The sequence below is a fragment of the Crotalus tigris genome, unplaced genomic scaffold (genome assembly GCF_016545835.1).
Source record: "Crotalus tigris isolate CLP2741 ecotype Arizona unplaced genomic scaffold, ASM1654583v1 scf7180000018107.405212, whole genome shotgun sequence".
Lineage (NCBI taxonomy): Eukaryota > Metazoa > Chordata > Lepidosauria > Squamata > Viperidae > Crotalus > Crotalus tigris.
Window position 1 is genome coordinate 211294 of NW_024096828.1, and position 26183 is coordinate 237476.

At 40.6% G+C, this 26183-nt stretch overlaps 1 protein-coding gene across 1 annotated transcript in view; it reads right to left on the reverse strand.

Annotated features, from left to right (window-relative positions):
* Positions 1-26183, reverse strand: part of ATRX (ATRX chromatin remodeler) — a 159608-nt gene that overhangs the window by 101699 nt on the left and 31726 nt on the right. Inside the window, exons 3-9 of the mRNA XM_039348022.1 lie at positions 18481-18536; positions 10099-10151; positions 9566-9690; positions 7090-7209; positions 5538-5647; positions 3942-4009; positions 580-3299 (exon numbers count right to left, since the gene is read on the reverse strand). Coding sequence (XP_039203956.1) covers positions 580-3299; positions 3942-4009; positions 5538-5647; positions 7090-7209; positions 9566-9690; positions 10099-10151; positions 18481-18536 — 3252 coding nt within the window. The remainder of the gene's footprint in view (positions 1-579; positions 3300-3941; positions 4010-5537; positions 5648-7089; positions 7210-9565; positions 9691-10098; positions 10152-18480; positions 18537-26183) is intronic.

Below are 26183 nucleotides of genomic sequence, written 5' to 3' on the forward strand. Positions count from 1 at the left end.
TATACTTAAAACTTTTGTTTTATATTAAAACTTTTAACATTTTAACTTTTCCTGGTGAGTATTTTTCATTTTTCTTTCTCCCTTTTTATGATGGTAGATATACATCAAGGCAAAGTTTAGCAGAAAACAAACATTGAAAGAGAAAAGACAAAGCAACTATGAAATAGCATTGTTCGAGGTGAATTTTCTCACCCTGGTATTCCTCCATGTACCTAAATGTATCTATCTGTGTACCTAAATTACAGCTTTCAGAATTTGTAGTCAGCAATGTTAGTGGCGTACTAAAAATGCTAGAAACTTTAAATTTAAATGCAATTATATTTTGAACAGTTCATCCTCCTAAGAAGGCACCTGGTTAACTATTATACTGAATTTCTTCTTTTTAACAGTCGTATCAACAAAACCAGCAATTCAGCAATGATCCAAATAACATCCTTGAAACCTAAATGCAAAGCACCCTAAAAATGAAAATTTTCCAAGAAATTAGTAAAATGTATGGATTAGGCTCAAAAACGTATAGGTTATTTTTTTTGTCTAAAGAACTAATTAACAAAGGTTTAAATTTAATTATCTGCACACCTGAAGACTGAAAAAATCCCAGTTTTGTATCCACCAACAAACTTTCTGTTACTGGCTTTATTTTCTGCTCATCACTGCTTTCCTCGCCTGCTGAATTCAAATTTTCATTTTCGGCTTCGTTTGATGACGATGAGGTGGCCCCACTGACAGACGCGTCCTTGGCTTTTTTAAACTCAGTTTTCCCTGTTTCTTTACGGCCAGCTTTGCTATTTCCCTTCTTGGCTGTCCCTCTCTTTTTGTTCTTTTTCTCCTCATAGAAGTCTTCATCAGAAGAAGACAGTAACTCGCCTCTTGGTTTTTTTGAATTCCTCCTTTTAGGGCTTTTCTTTTTTTCTTTAGCCTTCTCTCCCTTTTTATTTAAATTGTCTTCCAAAGGGTCACCGCCCACTTTGTTTGAGGGAGACTTCTCAGCATCTGAAACATTATCTTGGAGTTTCTTAGAAATTCTCTCTCTTAAGTTCCTTCCTATTTTTCCTTCAGGTGTTTTTTGGTTTTTACTGATACTTCCAGAAGCACTACAGCTTTCTTTGCCAGGAGAAGACTTCTCAATTTCAGAACAGGAATCACTTTGCCTCCTTTCAGAGGTCTTTCTCTCATTTATGCTTTCTTTTTCTTTTTTGGCTTTCTTCATCTCATCTGAGGACTCACTGCTTTGTTCTTGCTTTGGGGACCGTCCTGCATCATCAGAAGATAAATCCCGTAATTTCCCCCATAGTTTGCTTTGCTGGCCTGATGTGCTGCTGTTGTCTTTTCTTGATGAAACATTCTGTTTTCCTTTCAAGGAGCTCTCTTTGAAATCTTGCATTTGCTTTTCTTTAACAGATGCCTCTTTACCAGGTGTATCTGCCAAAGAACTGCCTGCCTTCTCCATATTTGAAATTAAAAGTTCTTCATCAACTTCACTGGGCAATTGATTTTGCTGCTTCTGGTTTGATTCTCTCGTTTCTTTTTCAGGTAGTTCCTCTTCCATAGAAACGTAATTCTCTCTCTTTGGAGTTTCTTTTGTAGTTTTCCTTGTTTGCTCTGTTTTCTTTGTATTTTCTCTTTCCAACTCAGAATCATTATTAGAAGAATCTGAACAGTTCTGGCGTTTCTTTTTAGCAGTAGCTAAATCTTTATTTGAATTACCTTTCTTAGCATCAAAATCTGAACCAGAGCTAGAACTTTTCCTTTTCCGTTTTCCATTCTCCTCCTTCACCGTTCGCTTCTTTAATGTATTTAGCACATCCTTGGGTATTTCATTGCTGCTATCAAGATCTGAAGAATTATGGCTCATCATGGCTACCTCTTGGAGAACAGCGGGTATTTCATCAGAATCAGAACTCTGGTCTATAGTAAGCCCTTTGCTTGACTGAGGACTACAAATAGTGCCACTCGGAGAACTCGGCTTTTCTTTTTTCCTTTTGGACTTGCCATACTTTTCACCATATGGTTCATTGCTATCTTCTTCAGAATTAGAAGTTAAGGTATTTATGTCTGTTGGACGCCTTAAAGGTGTAGTTTTAACTCGTGGAGACCTTCTGAGATCATGATCTTCTACCTGTGGAACGAAATCTTTTTCTGGTATACATTCAGTATTACAATTTTCTTTTCCATCTTCTTTGTCCTCTCCCTTTTCCAGTTTTTCATCTGGGTCCTCAGATTTTACAGAAGAACAAGAGAAGGAAACTGGTGTCAATTTTACAACCAATTCCTTCTTAACTTTGGGAGAATGTATCAACTTAGTCCCACCTTTACTATCTTTAGATTTATTAGTATTTACTGAACCAGGTTCTGTTCTGTTTACAGTACTTTGTACACCTGCTTTCTGCACATCCATACAGGACTCAAAAATATCCTCAGGAACAGATGAGGGAACAGAAACAATATCCATATCTGTTGCTTCAATGTTATTAGGGTTATATTGAAGGTCTTCACTTTTGCCAGACTTTTTATCTTTACAGTTCATTTTTTTGTTTCCCGTCCGTTCTGTTACTGGCACACTCTGATCACTGGAATGCTCACTGATTTCTGATACAATCTTAGTTTCTTTGAATTCTTTTCCTTCTGTTCTTTTCATTTCACTGTTACTCGTTTTAATTTCTGTTTCTTTCTCTTTGCTATGTTTCTGTTTGAATTTAGCACCGAGATTTTGAATCTCCAGGTTCAGACTTTCCTCCAATGCTGCATGAGCCTTTTTTATGTCATTTAATACAGATTTAAAAGCCTTCAACTGACGTATATGTACTGTTCTGTTTATTTCAGAATTTTCAGTTGCCTCCTTGAGAAACTTTACAAAACTAGCATTCATGTTAGTTGTGGTTTCAACAAGCTTTTTTGTTTTTTTCAACAGTACTTTTGGCACCATTAATGCTTTATAAGAATAAGTGAGAGCACCAGAATATGGATGATCTAATTTCTTTTCTTCTCCATTACAATTTGAACTATTTTTCTTTGAAGAATATTTAAGGGAATTGTCATATATTTTACTTTTATCACTGTCGACTCTGATTCTCTTCTTATTTTGCTGTAATAATTGTTCCAAATTTTCAAATACACTATCACAAGCAGTGACCAAGTCCAATAAAGGTTCTGGTTGACAGATATAGCAATGCCATTGATTATTTTCATCCATTATGGTTGACAGCTCCTTTCGGCCTAAATTGCGCAATATACATTTTTTGCAGAATGCGTTATGGCAAAAGTCACAGCAAATTAAGTTTCCACCTTCAGCACACCATCTGAAATTAAAGTTTTAACATTTTTAAAATATGCTCCCATGAACAAATGACAGAAGTTTTTCATTAATATATAATAAAACTGGGATACAAGGAGCTATATTATTTTCAAAAGATAAGTCTATCTCCATTTTCTATTATAGGAAATCAAGCCAAATTAGCATTAACCCAGATACCTTGGAGGGCAGCCAATAATGCATGAGGCTGAAAATTCAGAGCTGTTCTCAAAGCATGAGTTCAATGGGACTGATGCACTTGTCTCACACTATAAAAGGCTTGGCATCCCATAACTCATTAACTTCCCTTCAATTGTTCTCCAGTTACTTCTGATTTAAATGCAAGTTAAATCATACAGATTATAAAAATAAAAGGCAAGATGAATGAGGTGAACTATTTCTCCTATTTAAAGATCAATTAACAACTTTTGTAGGAACATGTTTTCACTAACTCTAATACATCAAATCCATATAGGCATATTAACAAAACTTTAATATTGACAAAAATCCCTATGGGGGTAAATAATTAGTTGCATTATTCTCCAAAAGAAGATAAAGCAATCTGCTTTCTGATCACTTTCAACAATGCGAGATAATTTCTATTCAACTTATCAAGTTTAATTAAATGATGGCACTTTTATACACTTACCTACACTGTTCATCCATTCCATCTGCATCACGGCTGATGTCATCACTCATATAATATTTGAAGCAAGTCTATCAAGAAAAACATTTTTTTTTAAGAACGCTTGAGTTGCTGGGTTATATTGCTTAACACCATTATTACTTATCTATAAACAAATTTGCTTTTTTTAGGACATTGAGGTCTTTTTTTTAATTTCATCCTTGCAAATATAAAACACAAATTTTGCTCCAAAGTAATTTACAATATTATTTCTCCACTAATACTAGGCAGAACTTAGCTGAAACTGAGTCAAGCTTTTTTATTTATGAAATGTATACACTGCTTCAGTCAAATTGGTCTCTAGATACTTCATATCCCCATCCTGCCATACTATATATAGTATGTACCAAAGTTATGTTCCATAGACAATTTATTATTTAAAATTACATTAAATGTTTGAATTATCATTTTCTTCATTTCTTTATTTGATGCATGCCTAAATACAGAAGACCTTGCTCAGTAGCTGCTTTGGGCAACAACTGTGTGAAAAAATAACTTTGTGACCAATGTTCACATTTATGACTTTCATGCATCTCTGTGTCTCTCAGTCATCAGTTTGCCATAACAGTCAGTTAGTACAGTCTCAAATTGCAATCTCTCCCTGGCCTGCTTTTCTCTGCAGTGCAGCATTTCCCCAAAAAGAGCAATGCAAGTTAAGAAGCTCAGCTCTGTGACCTTAATTAACCAACTGACAGCTGCTACCTGTAACTGAGAAGACTTTGTTTCCTTCCTAACCAGCTTAGGGTTGGAGCGCCAAGCACACTATGCAAATAGCCAGCACCAGCGCATTGCTTTCAGTGTTTGCTCCCCATTGTGTTTCTGCTTAATTTCTTTTAATCTCCAATGAATGTAAATACAAACATTAATTCCCTTCTTGCTAATTATCCCAATGCCAAGCTTTCCAAAGGCAGGGGAGTAAGGAAAAAGTGCTATAAGATTTGCCCTTTAATCTGGCTTCTTTGTGAACTGAGCCCCAGAAACAACGACCACTGTTGGGCCTCACCTAGCTGTTTGGCATCATATCCTTCTGACGCTGTAAATCAAAGGAAAGCTAAAGTAAAACCGTAAGCACAATCAGTCATGTGATTTTCCACTTAGTGACTGTGTCACTTAGCAACCGACTTACTGGTCCTAATTATGGTTGCTAAACAAAGACTACATAGTAAATAGTAAATGTATAGTAACATTTTCTCTCACAAAATTTAAAATTAATAAAGCATATTGTGATTGGCCTATAGGCCCTGACTTTGGGTACGTGGGTTCTTCCTTGGTGGATGCATCAGGTCTCCTTTGACATGAGATGGATTAATTATTGATATTTTCTTGGTTCAAAAGTATTTTTGTCTTATTCCAAAATCCGTATCTTCATGAGACAAGAGATGGTGCTTTTTTATAGACCGCAGAAGACAAAAATCGGTGCATGAGTGCAAACAAGCGCAAAATGGATTTCATCAATACATTTATCTTCAGCCTATTGATACATTCATGAGAATGCTGGTACATAGAGATAGAAAGAGAATATAGATATATAGATATAGATGTATATATATATATATATACCTTACATATAAGAACCTTCAATGTAGGATGTCTGTAGATAGAATCTTTTTGAAAGTGATTCACCTGCTGACCACAAGCTGTGCAGCTAACAATTCCATGAAGCCCTTCCTCTGAGAGAGAGAGAGACAGAGGGGGGGGGAGGGAGGGAGAGAATGTATTAGAAACTCTTCATTTTTTCTGTAAAATATTATTTTAACACATTTTATCCAGTATAGTTTGAAAAAAGATTCTTGATGGCACCATTTGTTTCATATTATCAAGCACAAATGGAAGACCCTGAATTGGAGGTTATTATAAGGTATGTAGAAAAATATTATTAAACAAATAAATTATTACAAGATAAAAATTATTAGCTTCCATTTCAAGACATTCACCTACACTTAAATTAATTTTATAGTTATAATTCAGTATCATAAAATGAATAAGATTTCTAAGTAGATATCAACTATATCTTTTAAATTATAATTTATAATTAATATAAATAAACGTTGTAAAAATTACATATAAATACTATATGACTTATAAAGACAACAGGATTAACAAGCTTTCAAGGAAGATCCCAAATTGAACAAAAAAGAAGCTTCAACTTCTAAGTAAAACTGTATTTCACATTTTCAAAATAATTAATATTTATATATCAAAATTTCAAGCCTACATACAGTTCTGCTGATTTACCTGATTTCCATTAGCACGGGAATTGTGCATCAGTCTCACAATTGTTTTTGCAATTCACAAAACATTTTTAATTTACCAACAACTTTCTCAAGTTGCAGATTCTACACACCCCTAAGCCATATTATAGGACAATAACAAAGATTTGTGGCAGTTGGTTCTTCCTTTAAGTAGCAAGAGCAAACAATTAGTGAGCAACTATGCTCAATTTGTTTAGTACATCACATATACAGGAACTGCTTCTCCAAGAAACATTTTGCACGCCATTAAAATCTTCTATATGGCATGAATAAGAAACTACATCATCCAATACACACTTCCTAACAGCAATTAGCTCACTAAAAGTTCATTAAGCGGTTGGTAAAATAGTTCTCTTTTCTTGATAGCTTTTTCTGAACCAACACCTGATACACTAAGCTTCTGCACACTGAGATTTCTTTTGGGTTTTAAAATGACACAGAATGGGAGATGATGTATCAGAAAGGTGGACAGAGACAGGATTTTTTTTAACTTGAGTTGTTAATTTGGGGAAACTAGACGATCTTGCTTTTTAAATTATTTTAGATTACTTTACCTTTTTGTGTTCTTCTCACCTCAAAATGTAAAGGAAGTTTGATGCTGATTTCTAGCAGCTATGAATGGCAGGGCAGCTGGTGCCACAGGAAAAGAGTTTGTGGTCTTCTTATATCTCTGGGCTATCAGATTGCCCACCCTAACTCCCAATTGCCAGTTGGCAATACAAGTAATGTAACTCTTATTAACCTATCTTGTCTATTAAGAGATCAGAAGACATTGAAATCAAACATACAATATGCACAAAGTAATGACCAATGCGGAACATTTTAAAGATGGAATTTAACGTAATTCATAATGCATTTACCTCCTCGCTTCTTCTGAGCTTCTAGTTTTAGTTTAGCAGTATTTCTGTTCCTAAATTCAGGTCCTTTAAAGTCATCTTTGTCTTCATTAAGTACTGGCTCTGGTTGTACAACAATAGTTCCTAGGAAAATTATAGTTAAAAATTATAATAAAATTTATAGAAATCAGAAAGAGTTATTGGGCTCTGAGAATTAGCCACTTTATCTAACCTTTGTGTTGACTCTAAAGCAGGGCTTTTCAACCAGTGGTACGGGTACCATCTGTGGTACATTGGCACCTGGCAGGTGTTATGTGACCATCCTAGAAAAGTGGTAGCGGGGGAAGGGAATGAGCTGAACCGGTGGCAGCACCGCACAAGCCTGAGCGTGAGATGGCTGGAGCTGTAAGGCTGTCAGAACTCAGCAGAAGCACCAGGATCAGCGCTTCTTCGGGGCTGTCAGGGCTCAGCGGAAGCGCCAGGATCAGCGCCAGGCTCCAGCTTGCTAGGCGACTAGTGGTACTCGGATATTGCCATATCCTAAAAGTGGTACAATGGGTGAAAAGGTTGAAAAGCCCTGTTCTAAAGGACTATAATTCCAAAGGTTTTTTTAAAAAAAACCTTCAATAGAAGGCTTTGCCAATCCTAGTTTGGCAGTCTTTTTCAAGTCTCCTGATATTTTCATTGGGTGCCAATTTCTCATCCACATTCTGGGAATCATATCTAATGATTATAAGATAATAACTGATTTTTTCCATATGCAACATGTGCTGGAATATTCCTGGGTAAACCTTTCCACCTTTTTGGCCTGCTCTGAATGAATTTCACATACTTCATCTTTCCCATGTGTACATTCACACTAATACAGGGCACAAATAGTGTCATTGTAGTAAGGTATTAATGATTAGCATTATATATTGGTGATAAAATACTGACATTAATATATGGATTATATAGTTCACTAATAAATGTGATAATACATGATTAAGGTACTCAAATATAGTGCAATATAATTTATATGTGATCTGCAACATCCAGTGTTGCTATACTTCAGTATACCAATATTAGTTATATTATGATTTATTTATATATGATCCACAAAGTGACAGAATTTTAAAATACAGTATACTATTAATACAAGTATTAACAGTACATACATATATAAAAGAGAAAACTGTATAAAATTATCAATATACATATACAATGCACCAAACAGTTTCTGTAAGCTAAGGCTATAAATAAAACTGTTGCAACTGCCTTCAAAAATCTGAGTATTGGTTATTTAATAAGAATACATCAATCGTCTACCAGGAGTGGAGTGGAATTATCAGTCAAGAGAGATCTATTAACTCTGCCAATGCAAGCACAGTGGGCACTATAAAAGGATACTTATGCTGGATTATACTAAAGAAATCATATCAATCACTTTTTTAAAAAGGTATTTTAAATTCCTTTTTTAATAGTATTAAATTATCTAACTGAATGTACATTAAATCTACAATTCCCTGCTGTTAAACTCTCCTACTAAACTGTTTTTTCTATACAGATGTACTATTTAATCATTTCCACATATGGATTATCTATGTATTATCTCCCTAATACAGGTACGTGAAGATTTATCTGATTAAAATTCTTTAGCTTCCCAAATAGTAGATTCTCTTTCAATTTATCAATTATGTGCCTTTAATTTGTTTGCTATTCTGATCATCTTTATCCAGTTGCTTTCCCTCAGAACAACCCCTCTCATAGGTTATTGTTGTGGGAAAAATAAGTGGCAGGAGTATAGGTTAGGGGTCCCCAACCCCGCCCCCCCCCACCAGCCCTGACCTAATACCAGGCAGTGAGCCGCTTGGAACCTGGCCATGGAAACGGCAGGAGAGCGTGCATATCCCCAACTGTGCAAGTGGCTCGCATGGAACCATCCCTTCTCCCCTCCCCCACCTGTCCGCAAAGCCGGAAAAGTTGGAGACCTCTGGTACAGGGAGTCTTCAACGTACAATTGGTTGCTTAGCGACCATTCAAAGTTACAGCAGCCACCCCCAAAAGCTATTGATGACTTAGTTTGAAGTTACCGGCACTGAAATACCTCGCTTATCCCAATCCATCCCACCACCACCATGGGCCTGCTTCCCACCCCACTGGGCCCCACACCTGAATCACCCAATCACTCTTGCTTACTTAACCCTGTTTGCTTAATTGGGGCATTTTAAAAAAGTTAAAAAGAAATGTTACAAATATATTCTTTTAATTCCTCCAAAACTTTAATTTGTTACATTTGTATGCAATTTGCTGTAATATACATTTAAATTAAGGAACTGCTTATCCCCACTTCTTTATATCCTGAAATTAACTACTGCTACTTGAACAAGAATCCATTATTTTTATCAGTAGCAGCCAGCATTTTCAAAGTGGAAGAGAAATGAAAAAATAGGGAAGCTTATTCAATGATTAAGAAAATATTCTAATATTGATAGTAGATCTGAACTAATAGATTAATTACCTTTTGGCAAACTTTTCATATCAACTTCATTTTCCGAGTTTTCATTTGAAATATCTTGAGTCATGGTTTCATCTAAAGTTTGTTCTTCATCTGAACCAACATATTTTGTTACAACTGTGGGTTTTCTGAATGAGCAGCAAAGACAAATGTTATGTCATGTGTACATATTTTAACAAAATTACAAAACTTCAGCAAACTCCAATTTTGCACAGAATTACTGCCTGAAATTATATTTTTATGTGAATCTAACACAATTTATGAAGAATTTAAACAATCAACTAAAATAATTGTAATTGATAATAATATATAATTCCATATTGTCAATTCTGTGCAACTGGATTTCAGATCTGAGAATATTTGTATTCAATGGGTAAATTAATATGAATTATTTTAAAATTGCAAAAAAATATTCTCCATCAAGTGCCCCATAATATTTCTGTCAAATCACCTCTGAGCATAATTATAAATTTTTATAGTCAATCAATTCAGACAACAAGCCGGCAAATTAAAAATTTAAAAACACACCAACTGACCTTTTGGAGCGTGATGATCCTAATGATTTGGATCTTTCAGAAGAGCTACTACCCTATAAATGAAAAAATGCAAACCTCTTATACAGAATCTAAAGAGCATTATTCCTCTGTCTGTGCATATCATCTCAGATATTACTTTGAATGCAAATTACTTCTGTATTTCAATCCTTAAGACACCATAAAAAGTTTAGCTATAAATATATTAATTCATTACTACATAAAGGTATGCTCCAATTACTGGATGTGTTAAAAAAACTCGGAAAGGCAAAATATGTGTAAGTAAATATTTGCCTTGAACAGGGAAAAATATTTATAAATAATAAATAAATGTGTCTAATTTGTATGCTGGATATTACTAGAATCATTGTATAAAATAAGCAAAAACTGTGGGTAAAATTATTGAAAAGAATCAAGCTAGTTTCAGTCACAAAGAAAAAGAATTTTGTGTCAAACTAAATATTTCACAAGAATATATCAACAAACCAAATATTAGCAGTCCCCCAGTGGATGGGGATCTTGGTCACCGGGTGATACAGATATAAAGCGCAATGTCATGTGATCACACTAACTTAGGATGGCACATCCAGCAGTCCCTGTTGCTGTCTTTAGGCAAATTCCATGCAGTCGCAGCATCACTATTTATTACCACCTGCCAGCTTTCCCATTGATTCTGCTTATCAGAAGCTAGCAGTGGAAGTCACAAATGGTGATCATGGGACTGCAAGATGTTGCAACAGACACAACTGAGAATTCCATTGTAAGTACCCCTCATTCAACACTATCATATTGGTTTCAAATATTTCAAATATTGGTTACTGAAAGAGTAGACATTCAACAAGGACTACATATAGAACTTATATCCACAGTCAGCTAGAATAGTTTCGCACATCAGAAAGCTGAAAAGCATGGAGTACAGTGAACTCACATGAAATGGATATTTGATGTATGGAAGCACAGTGCCTAACTGCTATTATGACTCCCCTGAATGTCTCTGCACCCAATGCCTAGCAACATACAGTGTTCAAGACAAACATTCTTAGGCTACTAAAGTCCTTGATAACCCCTCAAAATTGGAAATGAGTACTGCATGTACATGAAGTATGTAAGGACCCACCCCACTTTGCATCTTAAGAAGACAGAACTCTTGGAATAATTCTTCCAACAGGAATCCTTTATTAAGAGAAAATGGTTGCAGGCGTTCTAGACAGGACTTGGGGTCCAAGCTCTCCCATTCAAGGTTTTAAGGGGTTTCCCAGTAGCCCCACCCAATCCCCCCCTACTTCCAGCAACAGTCTCAGGCATTACATTTCCCACCCCTTTTCCTTTCTGCCGGCTGGATGGAGACTTCAGAGAAAACTACATGAAAGGTAATAGCCTCCTTTGTTATGATAAGGCCTTTTGGTGCTATCCACATTCAATCCCTTTGAAGTTGTACCGAAGGAAGTGAGGGCCATAAAGCCCCTTTGTTCACCCCCTTCCCTTCCTTGTATGACAGAATCCAGAGAAGGCAGAAATGGGGTTTTCTATAATTGATAACTAGAGATGAAGTATAATTGGATTCTGACATCCGGCCCCCTCAAAAATAAGAGAGATCCACCTGAAAGAAAACAAAACAGGTGTAAAAGTTAGTCAGGCTTGTTAGGATACTCGGTGTGAAACTTCTTTAATAGCTTCGGGGCTCTGACATGACGTTTATGGACCCACTCATTTTGTGAGGGAGGGAGGTGTTTCCAGGCAACTAGGTACTGAGTCGCTCCATAATATCTCCTAGAGTCTAGGATTTCCTTTATTTCAAAGTGTTGTTCGCCCTCTACCATGATTAGAGGTGGGGGGGGGATTTTTGGTCGGAAATCTGACTGATGCTCTCTTCAGCAAGCTGCAATGAAAAATTGGGTGTATTTGCCTGAGATTTTTGGGTAATTCTAATTCTACTGTTACTGGGTTTATGATCCTTTTAATTGGAAAAGGCCCTATATATTTTGCTCCAAGTTTTATACAGGGTTGTAGGGACTTTAGGTATTTTCTAGATAAGTACACCATTTCACCTATAACAGTGGTTCTCAACCTTTCTAATGCCGCGACCCCATAATACAGTTCCCCATGTTGTGGTGACCCCCAACCACTTATACATCACCGGGTGCCAGGGGCGTGGCCAAAGAAAAGGGGAAAAAATGGTGGACAGCCTTGTTTGGCGAACCCCGTGAAATGGTCATTCGACCCCAAATGGGGTCCCGACCCACAGGTTGAGAACCACTGACCTATAATGAATGGTGTAGGCTCAATCCTTTTTTTATCGGCTTGTGCTTTGTATGCCTGCCTAGCTTCATCTAGTGCTTTTCTAACTATTGGCCAGGTGTTTTGTAGTTTTTCCATCCATTCTTTCAGTGATGGGATTGTTGGTTCGTTTGGGGTTAATTCTGGCATGGGGTTGAAACTTTGACCGGTGGCTATTTGAAAAGGAGTGTAACCTGTGCTGGAGTGGACTGCATTATTGTAGGCAACTTCTGCAAAAGGGAGTAAGTCCGCCCACTCGGTCTGCTGGAAACTAAGAAGACATCTTAAATATTGCTTAAGTACGGAGTTCATTTTTTCAGCGGCCCCATTTCCTTGTGGGTGGTGGCTAGATGTCAGTCCCTGAGTGGTTCCTAAGAGGGATAAAATTTCCTTCCAAAATGCAGACGTAAATTGCACTCCCCTATCAGAGATGATGCATTGGGGTGCCCCATGCAATCTGTAAATGTGCTGGACAAAACGTTTTGCTAAGGCTTTTGCAGTGGGAATCTTTTGGCAAGGGATAAAGTGCACCTGTTTGGAAAACAAATCCGTGACCGTCCAGACAACAGTATTCCCATTGCTTTCTGGCAATTCCACTATAAAATCCATGGCTATTTCTCTCCAGGGGGCTGAGGGACTTGTCACTGTTTGTAATAGTCCTGGTGATTTCCCTTGCAACCTCTTTGCAGTGGCACATTTTGGACAACTGGCTATATAACTTTCAATGTCCTTTTTCATGGATGGCCACCAAAATTGCCGTTTAATTAAGTGTAAACTTTATACAAATCCAAAATGCCCTCCTGATTTTGTATCATGGCAAAGGTGCATAACTTTTCCCCTACCCAAGGCAACCCGTCTCTCATTGTGCACACATTTTTGTTTTTTGGGAACCATTCATCTGTTTCCAAACTTTTTCTGAATTCAATTCCAGTTTGGCTATCCAGTTGTGGTTTTAATTTGGCTTGGGTTCTTGTGGTTACTGGTGCTGCCAGTTGTGACTCTGCCATTATTTGTTTAGAGTCTGTGGTTCGTGCGCTGTTATATTGAGGCATGCGAGTTCTTTTTCCCTGGTAAATGTTTGAACTTAAATTGGAACTAGTGAAAATGCTGGGACCAGCGGGCTTGTTTGGGATTGAGTTTCCTGGGCATTTTCAGGGCTTCCAAATTTTTGTGGTCAGTCCACACCTGGAAGGGGATTTTGTTGCCTTCCAGGAACTGTCGCCACGTGAGTAATGCCCAACGTATCCCATATGCCTCCTTCTCCCATACGGGCCAGCGCTGTTCTGTTTCCGTAAGTTTCTTGGATGTATATGCACAGGGTTGCAATACTCCATCATCATTTTCCTGTAATAGAACAGCCCCCACTGCCACATCACTTGCATCTGCCTGTATCACGAAGGGCTTGTCCATGTCTGGGTGTCTTAGTACTGGTTCGGCAGAAAAAAGTCTCTTTAGTCTCTCAAACGCTGCTTGGCACTCCATTGTCCATGTTAGTGGCTGGCTAGGTTTTACTGAGGATGCTCCCTTCGTTTTTAGTAAGTTAGTGAGGGGCAAGGCTATCTGGGCAAATGAGGGGATGAATTGGCGGTAAAAGTTTACAAAGCCCAGGAAACTTTGTAGTTGCTTTCTTGTGCGGGGTGGTGCCCAATCTAATACTGCTCTGACCTTCTCTGTGTCCATCTCAATGCCCTGGGGGGATATGCGATAACCTAGGTAGTCTATCCTTTCCTGGTGGAATTCGCATTTTGAGAGTTTGGCATATAGGTGGGCGGCTCGCAGCTTCTTTAAAACCGCTCTGACAAGGTTGACATGTTCCTCTTTTCTTTCGGTGAAGATAAGAATGTCGTCCAAGTAAACAAGGACCCCCTTAAACAGGTGCTCCCTTAGAACGTCATTGATTAATTGCATAAAGACTGCAGAGCCCCCTTGTAATCCAAATGGCAAGACTTTGAATTGATAGCACCCCATGGGGCAGTTAAATGCAGTCTTCCATTCGTCCCCTTCCTTAATTCTCACGCGATAGTAAGCTTCCCTTAGGTCTAGTTTAGAAAAAAAAAATTCCCTTTCAATAGGTGTGACAGCATGTCTTTCATGAGGGGTAGAGGGTATAGGTTGCTTTCACTGATTGTATTCAGGGCCCTATAATCCACGCATAAGAGTAAAGAGCCATTCTTCTTCTCTCTAAAAAGGACCGGGGCAGCCAATTTAGGCTTGGCTGGCTCAATGAAACCTCTCTCCAGGTTTTTTTTTATGAATCTTTCCATTTCCTCCTTCTCCTTTGGGCTCATGGAGTATAATCTGGGCTTCGGGAGTTTTGCCCCAGGCTTGAATTCAATGGCACAGTCTGTGGGTCAGTGGGGGTGCAGCTCATTCGCCCTCTCCTCACTGAAAACTTCAGCAAGGTCTCTGTGTTCCTCTGGTATTTCTGTTAGTCTCTTTTCCTCTCCTATGGATGCTTTTCCTATTCTTGATTCTGGTAGCCCCCCTTGGGATTTTAAGTCCATTGGGGCCCCCTTCGGGAATTTGATTTCTGTCATCCTCCAATTTACCCAGGGGTTCCATTTTTTTTACCATTCCATCCCTAGGATCATTGGGCATTCCATGCCTGGGGTCACCACAAACGTTATGTCCTCCTCATGTTTGCCCAGGGAGAGGTGTATTGGTAGAGTGGCTAGGGTAGCTGGCACCTGGTTGTTCCAGTCTCCCCGACGGGATGCCCAGATTCCCCACTAGTGTTGGGCTAATGAGGCAGCGGGTGCAGCCAGAGTCTATTAAGGCTTTCACCTTCACAGCTTCAGGCATGGGGGGAATTAATATAGTCACTGTCTTGAGGATGGGTGTGATGTGTCCACTTACCAGGGGTTCACCCTTCGAGCTGTCTTCTGAGGCGTCCAACGGACCTGTGGTGCAGGCTGGAGTTCTTTCCCCTTGGTGAGTAGACGTGGGAGGTTCCGCAATTTCCATCATTCTCATGGCAGTTTCTTTTGGCTTAGCTGAAGACTTTCCGGATTTGCCGATTGGGGATCTGTCTGGGTTGTGCTGGGGGGCTTTGGAGCGGCATTCTACAGCTCGATGCCCTTCTCTTCCGCACTTGAAACATCCCATTTGCTTCTTGGCTGTAGCCGGTGGTTTCACTGGTTCGTATGTCAACTCAGGCGGGGAGCGGCTCCATTGTTTTCCTCAGTGGTGTCTTTTCAATATGTCGATCTCTGCTTCCTCTGCCAAGATGTACCATTCCTCAAGTTGGTGTGGATCCCCTCGGGGCAGGCAAGCGTCATATAGATCATAACTTAGTCCGTCTTTGAAATGGCTAAGGAGGATGTCTTCTGGCCAATTCAGTTTGCTGGCAATGGCCCAGAATTCTTTTGTATATTCAGCCACTGGGCGTTTGCCTTGCCTCATCGTTTTTATCCTTTCACGGGCTTTGCGATCAGCCAGGGGGTCTTCAAATCGTCTTCTCAGAGAGGACATGAAACGGTTGAAGTTGCTGAGTTCTGGGGCATTGGAGTCATGCAAGTTCACCACCCAATCTGCAGCTGGTCCATCCAGGGCAGATTGCACGATCCAGATGAGGGCTTTGTCGCTGGGGATGTCTTGCCCATATTCCTCCATGTAGCTGAAGACTTGGGTTAGGAAAAACCCCAAGCGTGTTGGCTCCCCTTTAAATTTCACCTCCAACGGCGGACGTCTTGGAATGGATCGGTGCCTCCGTTGTTGGTGGTAGTGTCTTCCGTCCAGATCGCCATCTGTGGTCCGGTAGGGGGTGGGAACTACTGGATCAGCAGATGTCCCCAGGGTTGCAGGTTCCACTTCCCCCTCGGTGTCTCTCCCTTTGCGGCTCCAGGAACTGGGGCGGCCGTAGGGCTCAGGATTCTCCTCTCCTAGGGAGCTGAGAGTTCTCTTCATCAGGTCAATAGCTTTCTCTAGGATCCAGTCTCAGTACGGTGCCCAGCTTTCTCCCTCTTCACTTGCGTGCAGGGATTTCTCCATCTCCTGCTTCCATTCTGGTTGCTTGGGCCCCCGTCTCAGGGTCACCTTTCTTGATTCCTTTCTCCACTCACTTTTCTTTCCAACGCCCATTGACCAGGGAGGCTTGTGGTTCCATGTCTCCACCACTTCTTCTCCGGAGGAATCTGACCTCTCGGATCCCAACATCTGGCAAGGTTCCAATTGGGTCACCGGCTCTCTTTCCAGGGAGTTTTCCCCCTTTCTTGCTCCATTGTCTGACATGGTAATTTTTTGCAAAATCCCCCGGCAAGGGTCTCCCTTCCAGGTGGATTAATTTTGCAAGCAGATCTCAAAGAGACAGTCTTATTGAACATAAGATAGCAACATACTATAGTTATGGTATTGGAGTCCAAATGGGAAGGCCGAGGTTCCAGTCCACCCTCAGCTACAGAGCCGCTCTCTCTCAACTCAACATACCTCACAGAGTTTTTGTGGTAGCAATAAAATAGAAGGAAGGAACATTACATATATCTTCTTGAACTCCTGATTTAAAGGTAGAATAGAAATTTAAGAAATAAGTGCAATTCAAAACTGTCTTTATCCCCAGATAACAGAGGAATGAAAGAAATTGTATTCCATCATACCTAGAGAATGCTCAGCAGTAAATCTGACCCAGCCATACTCTCACTTCTGTGACATCAAGTCACAGCTTAGCCAAATCAATTGAAAGATACAGAAAATACATGCCCATAACATGCTTAGCCCAGTTAGAGGGTTTTTTGTATTGCACAAACCTAACTTGTTTTGTTAGCCACTTGGACTGTGTAGAATCAGAAACTTGTTAATTTAATAACTGAAATTAATCTTGTGTTATGTAATGACGGCACTCAGAGCCCTCTCTGTGGGCACGTGCATCGTCATACAAGCCCTGCCACCCCCTCAGCAGCCCCCCAGAGGAGTCACCCCCGGGCGCGGAGCAGCACAACCAAGCACATGGCAGCTGGGCAGCAGGGACAAGACTCCACCCTCGCGCCCAGCACACGCAGATGATGCTGTGGGGCGTGGATGGAGGGCGTGTCCACCATGGCACTGCAGGGCCACCTGAGCGATCTGTGGAGGTGATAGGTGGCCTGGCAGGTGGGGCGGGGTGGAGTGGGCTCAGTGGAGGGGTTGGGCACTCTGTCTCTAAAAGGTTCGCCATCCCTGCCCTAGACTGAATCCAATTTGAAAGTAGCTTCTTATTCACTACCTTTGTCACAAATGGCTCTGAATTGCTCCTGTGGACAAGAAAAATATCAGGAAAAATATGTTTTGCTATCTTTGCAAATTTATTCATTTAAATATATACAGAGACAGATATATAGGTATATGGAAATATAGATTATGGAGAGAGATAAAGAAATGCAAGCACACAAAGAAAGGGCACTTCTTTGTCTGGAGTTGGAAGCTAAGCAAGATCAAGCCTAGTTAGTTATTTCAGGGCAACTAGACTAGATTGGGAAGTTGAAAAAACAACTCTGAATAAGAACATGGTAAACCATGTCCATAATGGTGCCAAACAAATTACATCATTGTGTCCACAAAGTCATTAGAGTTCAAAGACAGCTTGATTGGAAAGAGAATCTAGTATACATAGTATTAGAGTACTTCAAAACTGACTCAGAAGAATTGCTTTGGACTTCTTACAATAACAATCCCTTCCTAAACTTTTGAAGGCTACCAAGTGACCTGAAAACCAAAGGTACAACTTTTCATATTTCTGCTCTTAGTCGTTTTTAAATACTTGATTATAGGTTTAAGGCAGACATTCATCCTAATTTCCAAAGGTAGTATTACTATAAAATATGTTCATACCAGATTTAAATTACAAACACAATAGTAATAAATAGGGATGCACAATGTTTAACATTTGAAATGTCTCACTTCAATCATTTACAAGTGTTTCATGCCTAAAAACAAAGATGGACAAAAAGTCTGTTTTGCATTTAAGGTGAGCTGTTTGGTACTTAGAATAGAGTGTTTAAAACTTAAAAGACGTATTTGGGATACACAATGTACACAATTTGAACATATTTAATAAAAGTAATCTGAAAGATCTGAACTATCAAATAATTTCCTATGTATTATTATATCAATACAATTACTACCTTCTATTCTTACCTCTTCCTTGTTGTTTTCCACTGGAGCTGGAAGATTTCCAGGCATTTTGTCACAATCTACAAAAAACATACAAACGTCATAACATTTAAAAAATTGTAATTATTGTTCAAAATACTCAAATGATCTTATATTTATAAGGCTATTCACTATTACACCATGTTGATGGGGGGGGGTGCATAAAGCCATGCAGAGGAGGTAGGGGCAAGGAACACCAGCCTTGCACTAACCACCATCTAACACCCCACTAGGTGGTTTGGGGGGGGGGAAGAATCAAACTGTAGTACAACTAACATGATTACCAATAGAAGAAAATACTTGTAACTCAGGGTTGAATTGTAGAGTCCTTGATACTCTCTGAGCTTTCTTGCAGACATTTCATTACCAAACTAGGTAACATCATCAGTGCTAGAAGGGAGTGGGATCTGCTCTTATTTCTATATACTAGTGGCTTGCCCTGTCAGTGTTGATGGGTGTGTTCTTAGTAGTTTCTTGATTAGACTGTTGTTTACTGTTGGCTTGTTTGTCTACCTTGGTAGTTCTTTGGTTACAGTTGTTTACTTCTTAAGATTGTTGTGCTAGCATTAATCTTGGTGTTAATCTCTAGTCATACAGGTGTTGATTGTTAATGAGGTGGTATTCTGGTCTTCTGATTTCCTTTTGGGCTTTCTGACTGACTCTTTTGAATGGTATAGATGATTTTTAGCACTATGTACCTGTTGATGGCCAATCTGCCTCAGTGCCAAATCTCCAGGAATTTTCTGGGTTTTTTGGACTTGGCTTGATCTAGGATGTTCAGTTTCCCAGTTGAAACTATGGTCAAGTCTATCTATGTATTGTGAAATTAAGAAGTTTTATTTATGTCTTCTGTCTGCTAATTGGTGTTCATGGATGCACTGCACTAGTCTTCTGCCTCTTTGTCTTACAATAGTGTCTGTTACAGTCCTTACACTGTATGTTTTAGATTACTCTTGTATTTTTGTCTGGGGCTGCTGGTTCTTCCCATAAAATGGATAATCACGTAACTTTATCAAAAAGTGCCTGATCTGAGACTTCCAGTTTTGTGTGGTAGCAACCAGTCGCGGGCTTGCAGATTCTCCGCACCCACACAGCTAATTTCACCCTGCCAGGGGACCCTAAATGGGTCTAAGTCGCCCCAGAGAGGCGGCGAAGAAAGAAGGGTGCTCTGGCGATTCTGGAACAGCAGCCATTTGACTTGGGGAAAGCCTTCTAACCCGACAGGAGAAAGGCTGGCCGTATTTCATCGACCAGCCCAAGCTACTTGCAACCGAAGTCCAAAAGTACTGACCAGCACAACTGTGAACAGCGTGCTTGAAACTGGGTGAGGAATGTGATCTTCTCTTTCCTATTCTGTATTTAATTTCCTGGAAAAGATCACCAAGAAGCAAAATACCTTTGAAAGAGAAGGATGGGGATTTCCGCCCCTTCCTTATACTAACAGAAGCGGCGAATTAATCTTTTTATGGAGGATCAAAATATATGGAAGCGAAATAAATATAAAACCTGAAATTTAAAACTTAAATCTCTCATTCTAAAGATAATTGTTCATTTTGGAAATTGAAAAACAAATAGATGCTGATACCTAGTGGTGGATGAAGACTATGATAGCTATGACTTTAATAAGACTTGGCAAAACCTGTGAAAAGTTAATCTCTGCTTGTGACCTTCAAAGTTTTAACAACAAAGAACAGCTGTGACAAAAAAAAGATAAAAATCTGTGTCAACGCTGTTAATATAGGATATTATTGCTTTGACAAGATATACAGAACTGTCTGGTATTTTTAGAGTTAATTCAGATGACAGAGAAAGGGAGGAGATTTATAAGAAAAGCCCGGGAAAAGGAACGGAAGTGAATCTTTGCCCTCCGGGCTAATTAGAAGATGTGACTTATGACTGCAAAATAAGGGAGGGGTTTAGCAAGAAAAGTTAGACGCAAGCAAGAGAAATTCAGATTCTGTCATCCATTCAATATGTGCCGATAATGTATCCATGATTACAGACTTTTTCAGAATAAATACGCCTGCAATTTCCTTGAAGTGTTCCATTCGTCGGAACGTTGACATCATGCCAGAATCTAAAACCTTTTCAAACAACTGGGGATACATTACCTCCACCTCTTTCTCCTAGGCTGGAGTGAGAGTAACAGAGTTCAGGAGGAGGACAATCTGTCATGATAAACGGGAGTTTGTTGAATACAGCCCGGCAGCTGCTGATAACCCAGAGGGGGAAGTAACAGACAGCATGCTGTGGGAAAATGAATTTTGGCAGACAAATGCAAATCGGTGGACGGAGAATGGACAAACTGCCACTCAAAGCCTGGGTGAGTTACTGGAAATATTTCAAACCCCAGAGGAGAGAGACAGAAATCTACTCCTGCGGAGGGAAGCTTGCAGCCCCTCAATTGCAGATCAGAAAGCCTTTCAGATCCTGTCTTCCCCTGCCAGGGACTCCAGCCCTGAAGGCCTCTGCAGCAATGGGGAGATTGGCAAACCCAGCAGGTAGATGGTCCACAATCTCTGAACTTGACACAGCTAATAGAGGCCTTGCAACAGCTTGGGGTGGTACAGAAGCAAGGATGGGGCCAGGAGCAAGGAGATTGGTCACAGCTCCCAAACGTGCAACCCCTGGGCATAAATCTGCAGCCAGGATGGGGCCAGCAGCAACAGCCACCGTGGGGGCCCCAACAGCCTATAATTGCACCACTTTTCAGACCTGCGTAAAAATCAGTTGATCTGCGCTTTGTTTGTGCGGGGGGGGGGAATACCAGAGCCTTGTGATGCCTGGGGCGAGGAACTGTCTGCCATTGCAGTCTAGATAATCCGGGTAGGAGATATCCAGAAGTGGGGGAACCCAAACACGCAGATCTAGTTGTCAGAGATGGAAAACGATCCTTGCTCTGAACAACAGCAATGGCAAAAAAACAGCCAGACAGTTCCCTAGAACTGCCTGTCTAGGCCTTGTGGCACAGTGCCACAGACTAATTGGAATAGGTGGTTCTGAAATAAAATTCGCCTTCACTCAACTCACACAAGTAATGAAGGATATGTAACCTGAACCTCAATGAGTAGTTAGAACAATAATACAAATACAATGAGGCGATCACTCCTGTGATTCTCCTGATAACGCACCAAGTTATCCTGAAATGATGTTGATGTTGATGCTTTCCCCCGGTACAGGGCTGACACAGCAGTCCAAGGCAATAATAAAAGCAGGCCCCATTAAAGCTCAGAGGAACATGAGGTCCCTACAAAATGGCGTCCGCACCTAATACGCGCTCAAAATGGCATCCGCGCCCTGAACATGCATTCAAAATGGCGGCTGTGCCTGTTCAGTGCCTCCTAAAAATGGCGACCGCGCTGAAAATGGGGAAGAAAAATCAACAAAGTCCCCTGCTAGGGAAAAGCTTTAAGAATCAGGCAAACTAAATAAAGCCCTCTTCCCCCCGTTCGCAAAAGGCACTTGCTGTTGGTCACGCAGCCTCTGCTGCGATCCAAATTCGTTTGCTGCCGAGGGAAGCCTCGTGGCCTCGACGAAAGTTGGAAAGGGAAGCCCTCCGGTCTGCCTGAGCTCCAAAAAAACTCCGTTCGCCCTCGGATCCGCTCGATCAGAACTAAAAGCCCCACTTGAGATCGGCCTGCAGCCTTCTCCACAGGAGCCTGTTAGGCTCAAAGCCAAAAGGCCTAAGTAATATTCCAATGCCAAATTTTGTCAATTTGAGTGCAAATTTAAATAAGGAAGATTTAGAGACTGTAGAATGAAATAAATTCAATTAGATAATCAATTAACCTAGTCTAACTGAGGAGTCAAAAGATTTGCACCCTACTGAGCTGAGACTAAGTCAATAACTGGGAAGACACACCCAGAGGGAGGCATGGCTAAAGTTCTGACTTAGTCTCATCTGAGCAGGAAGGCTGAGATTACCCACCGGTGGATTCTATATTCATCATGCTGGAGAATAGCTTTCCAAACCTATGAGGTTTGAGCAAGCCGATGGCTCCCTGATGGGAGGGACTCGTCACACAATTAACTGAGCCCTTACGCTTAGAAATAGATGTGCACTGGGAGTTTATTCATTTCTTAGTGGCTCCAAAAATGACTGAGACTGTGACCCTAGGGCTAGCCTGGTTGGACAAATGGAAGCCGTTTATTTGGTGTGAGAAAGAAATGAGAACTGTGAGACTACCTATAGGAGCTAAACCTCCTATAGGTAGTGAGTGATTCACCGCCAAGTGAACCACTCATCCCCTCTGTCTTAATGCTCTCAAACACAGCCATGATGTAAAACAGGCTGGACACTTTGGATATTTGAAAACCCTACATCTCTCCCGCCGGCAATTTTGGTGGCCGGGGCTGAAACGGGATGTGGAAAACTATGTAAAAAGTTGTACTGTATGTGCCACAATGAAAAGAATCCCAGGGAAAACCCCCGGGTTACTGCAGCCAGTGGTAGACCCTTTTCAACCCTGGGAAGAAATAGCTATGGACTTTATAGTAGACCTACCTGAAAGTAGAGGAAATACTGTCATCTGGACTGTGATAGACCTGTTCTCGAAGCAGGCTCATTTCATTGCCTGCAAAGGACTCCCATCTGCCCAACGACTGACCAAATTGTTCTTGAAACATATCTACCGGCTGCATGGCGCCCCTAAGCGAATAATTTTGAACAGGGGGGTGCAATTCACAGTGAAGTTTTGGAGGAGTTTTCTTAAATTAATTGGATCATCTCAAAGTTTATCATCTGCTTTTCATCCGGCCACCAATGGGGCTGCAGAATCCGCTAACAAAATGGTGGAGCAATATCTTAGATGCTACGTTTCTTACCAACAGACGAACTGGACTGATCTCCCTTTTGTGGAGGTGGCATACAATAATTCTGTTCACAGCAGTACCGGCTACATGCCTTTCAGAGTGGCCACACAAAAAGAGTTCAGCCCAATACCTGAATACCCTCAGGTGCCCTCTGCTTCCCAGACACTTGAGCAATAGGTGAGGGGGTGGGAAGAAGTTTGGAGAAACACAAAAATTGCTTTAAAAAACACTTTTGAAACCTATAAAAAGCAGGCTAATAGAAAGAGGGGTCCCCAAAGGGCCCCTTGTAGTTGCGGGACAGACCCACTATGAAGTGAAACGTATTCTTGACTCTAGAATTTTTAAAGGGAAATTGCAGTACCTAGTACAGTGATGGCGAACCTTTTAGAGACAGAGTGCCCCAAAACTGCCCCCCCACTCCACCCCCTGCCCCGCCCCCCCGCCTGCCCTCAGGGCCACTCACTGCCTCCAGGGCCCACCGCAGATCACCCAGTCAGCCCAGCAGCGCCATTGCGGCCACGCCCTCTGCCCGCGCCCCACAGCATCAACTGTGCACGATGGGGTGTGAGGGCAGACTCGTTTACGCTGCCTGGCTGCCATGTCCTTGGCTGTGCTGCTCCGCAGGGGCCACGCTCGGGGGCGACTCTCCTTCAGGGGAGCTGCTGGTGAGGAGGGGGTCACGGGGGGAGGTGAGGCTGGGGCAACGGCACGTGTGCCCACAGAGAGGGTTCCGAGTGCCACCACTGACCTAGTACAATGGAAGGGATACCCATTGTCTGAAGCCACCTTGGTGAAATCTAGTGAGGTGAAAGGTGACAGGCTCGTCAAAAGGTTTCATGCGAAATACCCCAACAAACCGAAAACCAGTCATTAACATATGCTTTTATTTACATTACAGGATCTGTCCTGTAAGGGGGGGCCGGATGTCAACGCTGTTAATATAGGATATTATTGCTTTGACAAGATATACAGAACTGAATGGTATTTTTAGAGATAATTCAGATGACAGAGAAAGGGAGATTTATAAGGAAAGCCCAGGAAAAGGAACGGAAGTGAATCTTTGCCCTCCGGGCTAATTAGAAGATGTGACTTATGACTGCAAAATAAAGGAGGGGTTTAGCAAGAAAAGTTAGACGCAAGCAAGAGAAATTCAGATTCTGTCATCCATTCAATATGTGCCGATAATGTATCCATGATTACAGACTTTTTCAGAATAAATATGCCTGGAATTTCCTTGAAGTGTTCCATTAGTCGGAACGTTGACAATCTGGGCTGTAGACAAAGAGAATTATAAATTTCAGGAAAAAAATTTTTTTTTGAACTATTTGGATTACAAATATCTATTTAATCGGGACTCTAAAGCTATTTGCAGAGAAAAGAAAAGAAGAGAAAAACTCAAATTCTTGGCCATCACGGATCAGAGACATGTAGAAAGAAAAGATACATACTCTACAGGAGGAGATATATAGTATACTGCAACTAATTCAAACAACAATGACTTTAAACCACAAAGAAATCCAAAATAACTTTGAAAATATAAATCAATCTGTTTCCAAGTTTACAACAAGGAAAATCCCAGAAAACAACAATAGAGAAGGAGCAGATAAAACAGATAAATGGATACAAAATTGAGAATAGAGACTTAAAGATGGAACTTAACAAAACAAGGAAACACAATTTAATCCTAGTGGAAAAAAATTCCAAAATAAATCTGAGGACAAGAAAACAGATTGGATAAAATGGACTGTAGAGATGTCAGGAACATCAGAGAGAAAGGAAATGATAAGAGAAGCGGAGAGAAAGAAAAAGATTTTCAACAAACATGTAAAGGAAGAACCCCCTTACAAAGACACTTCATCTGATTTACTTTTTATATCTACAGTACATTTACAAACATATGGAAAAACCTTTTGACTCAGCAAAATACATTGATTAAGAAAGATATTGGGCAAAGGAAAAAGACCAAAGTGAAAATCAAGAAAATAGATGATGGGACTTACCAGAGAGAATACTTAAAAAAGCAGTTGTTTGAATATGGTTAAAGAAATAGAAAGGATTTAGAATATAAATGTCATTCTAAGAGGGGTGAATCCCCTAAATAATATAGTATGCTTTTTTCCCTTTTTATTCTCTTTCTTGATATGAGTAAAAAATAAAAAAGTTGAAAAGATTTAGATCAGTGCTTCTCAACGTTTGTGTGACGGCGACCCCCGTCACACAAACGTTCTGTGCATGCGCCGGGCCGCGCGCATGGGGGCGGGGCCCCCACGCGCGGCGCGCATGCGCGGCGGTGGCCCCACGCGCGGCGCGCATGCGCGACGGCCTCCCCACACGCGACACGTATGCGTGACGGCCCCCCACACGCGGTGCGCGTGCACGGTGCCGCCCCCATGCGCGACGCGCGTGCACGGCGCTCCCCCCATACGCGACGCGCATGCACGGCGGCGCCCCATGCGTGGCGCGTGTGCGCGGCGGCACCCCCATGTGCGGCGCGCGTGCACGGCACCGCGAAAAATGGCGGATCGTCACCTTTGGCGACCCCCGAAAAATGGGCGATCGACCCCAAATGGGGTCGCGACCCATAGGTTGAGAACCGCTGATTTAGATACAGGAAATGTTTTAGATGTTTAAATGTGATTGAATTTAAGAAAATTATAATGGATAAAAATGTTTTGAATAAAGATTAAAGGACTAGATGTGTTAAATGGAATATTTAAAGATTAAACATATTTTTAATTATAGTTAAAAAAAATAAGAAATCCTGGAAACAAATATATATTAGCTCAGGAGGGATATATATTTTAAGTAGTATGTTATTTTTTATGTTTCTTTACTTTTGCTTTCCTTTCTTTTTTTTCACTGTTTTATCTATTCCT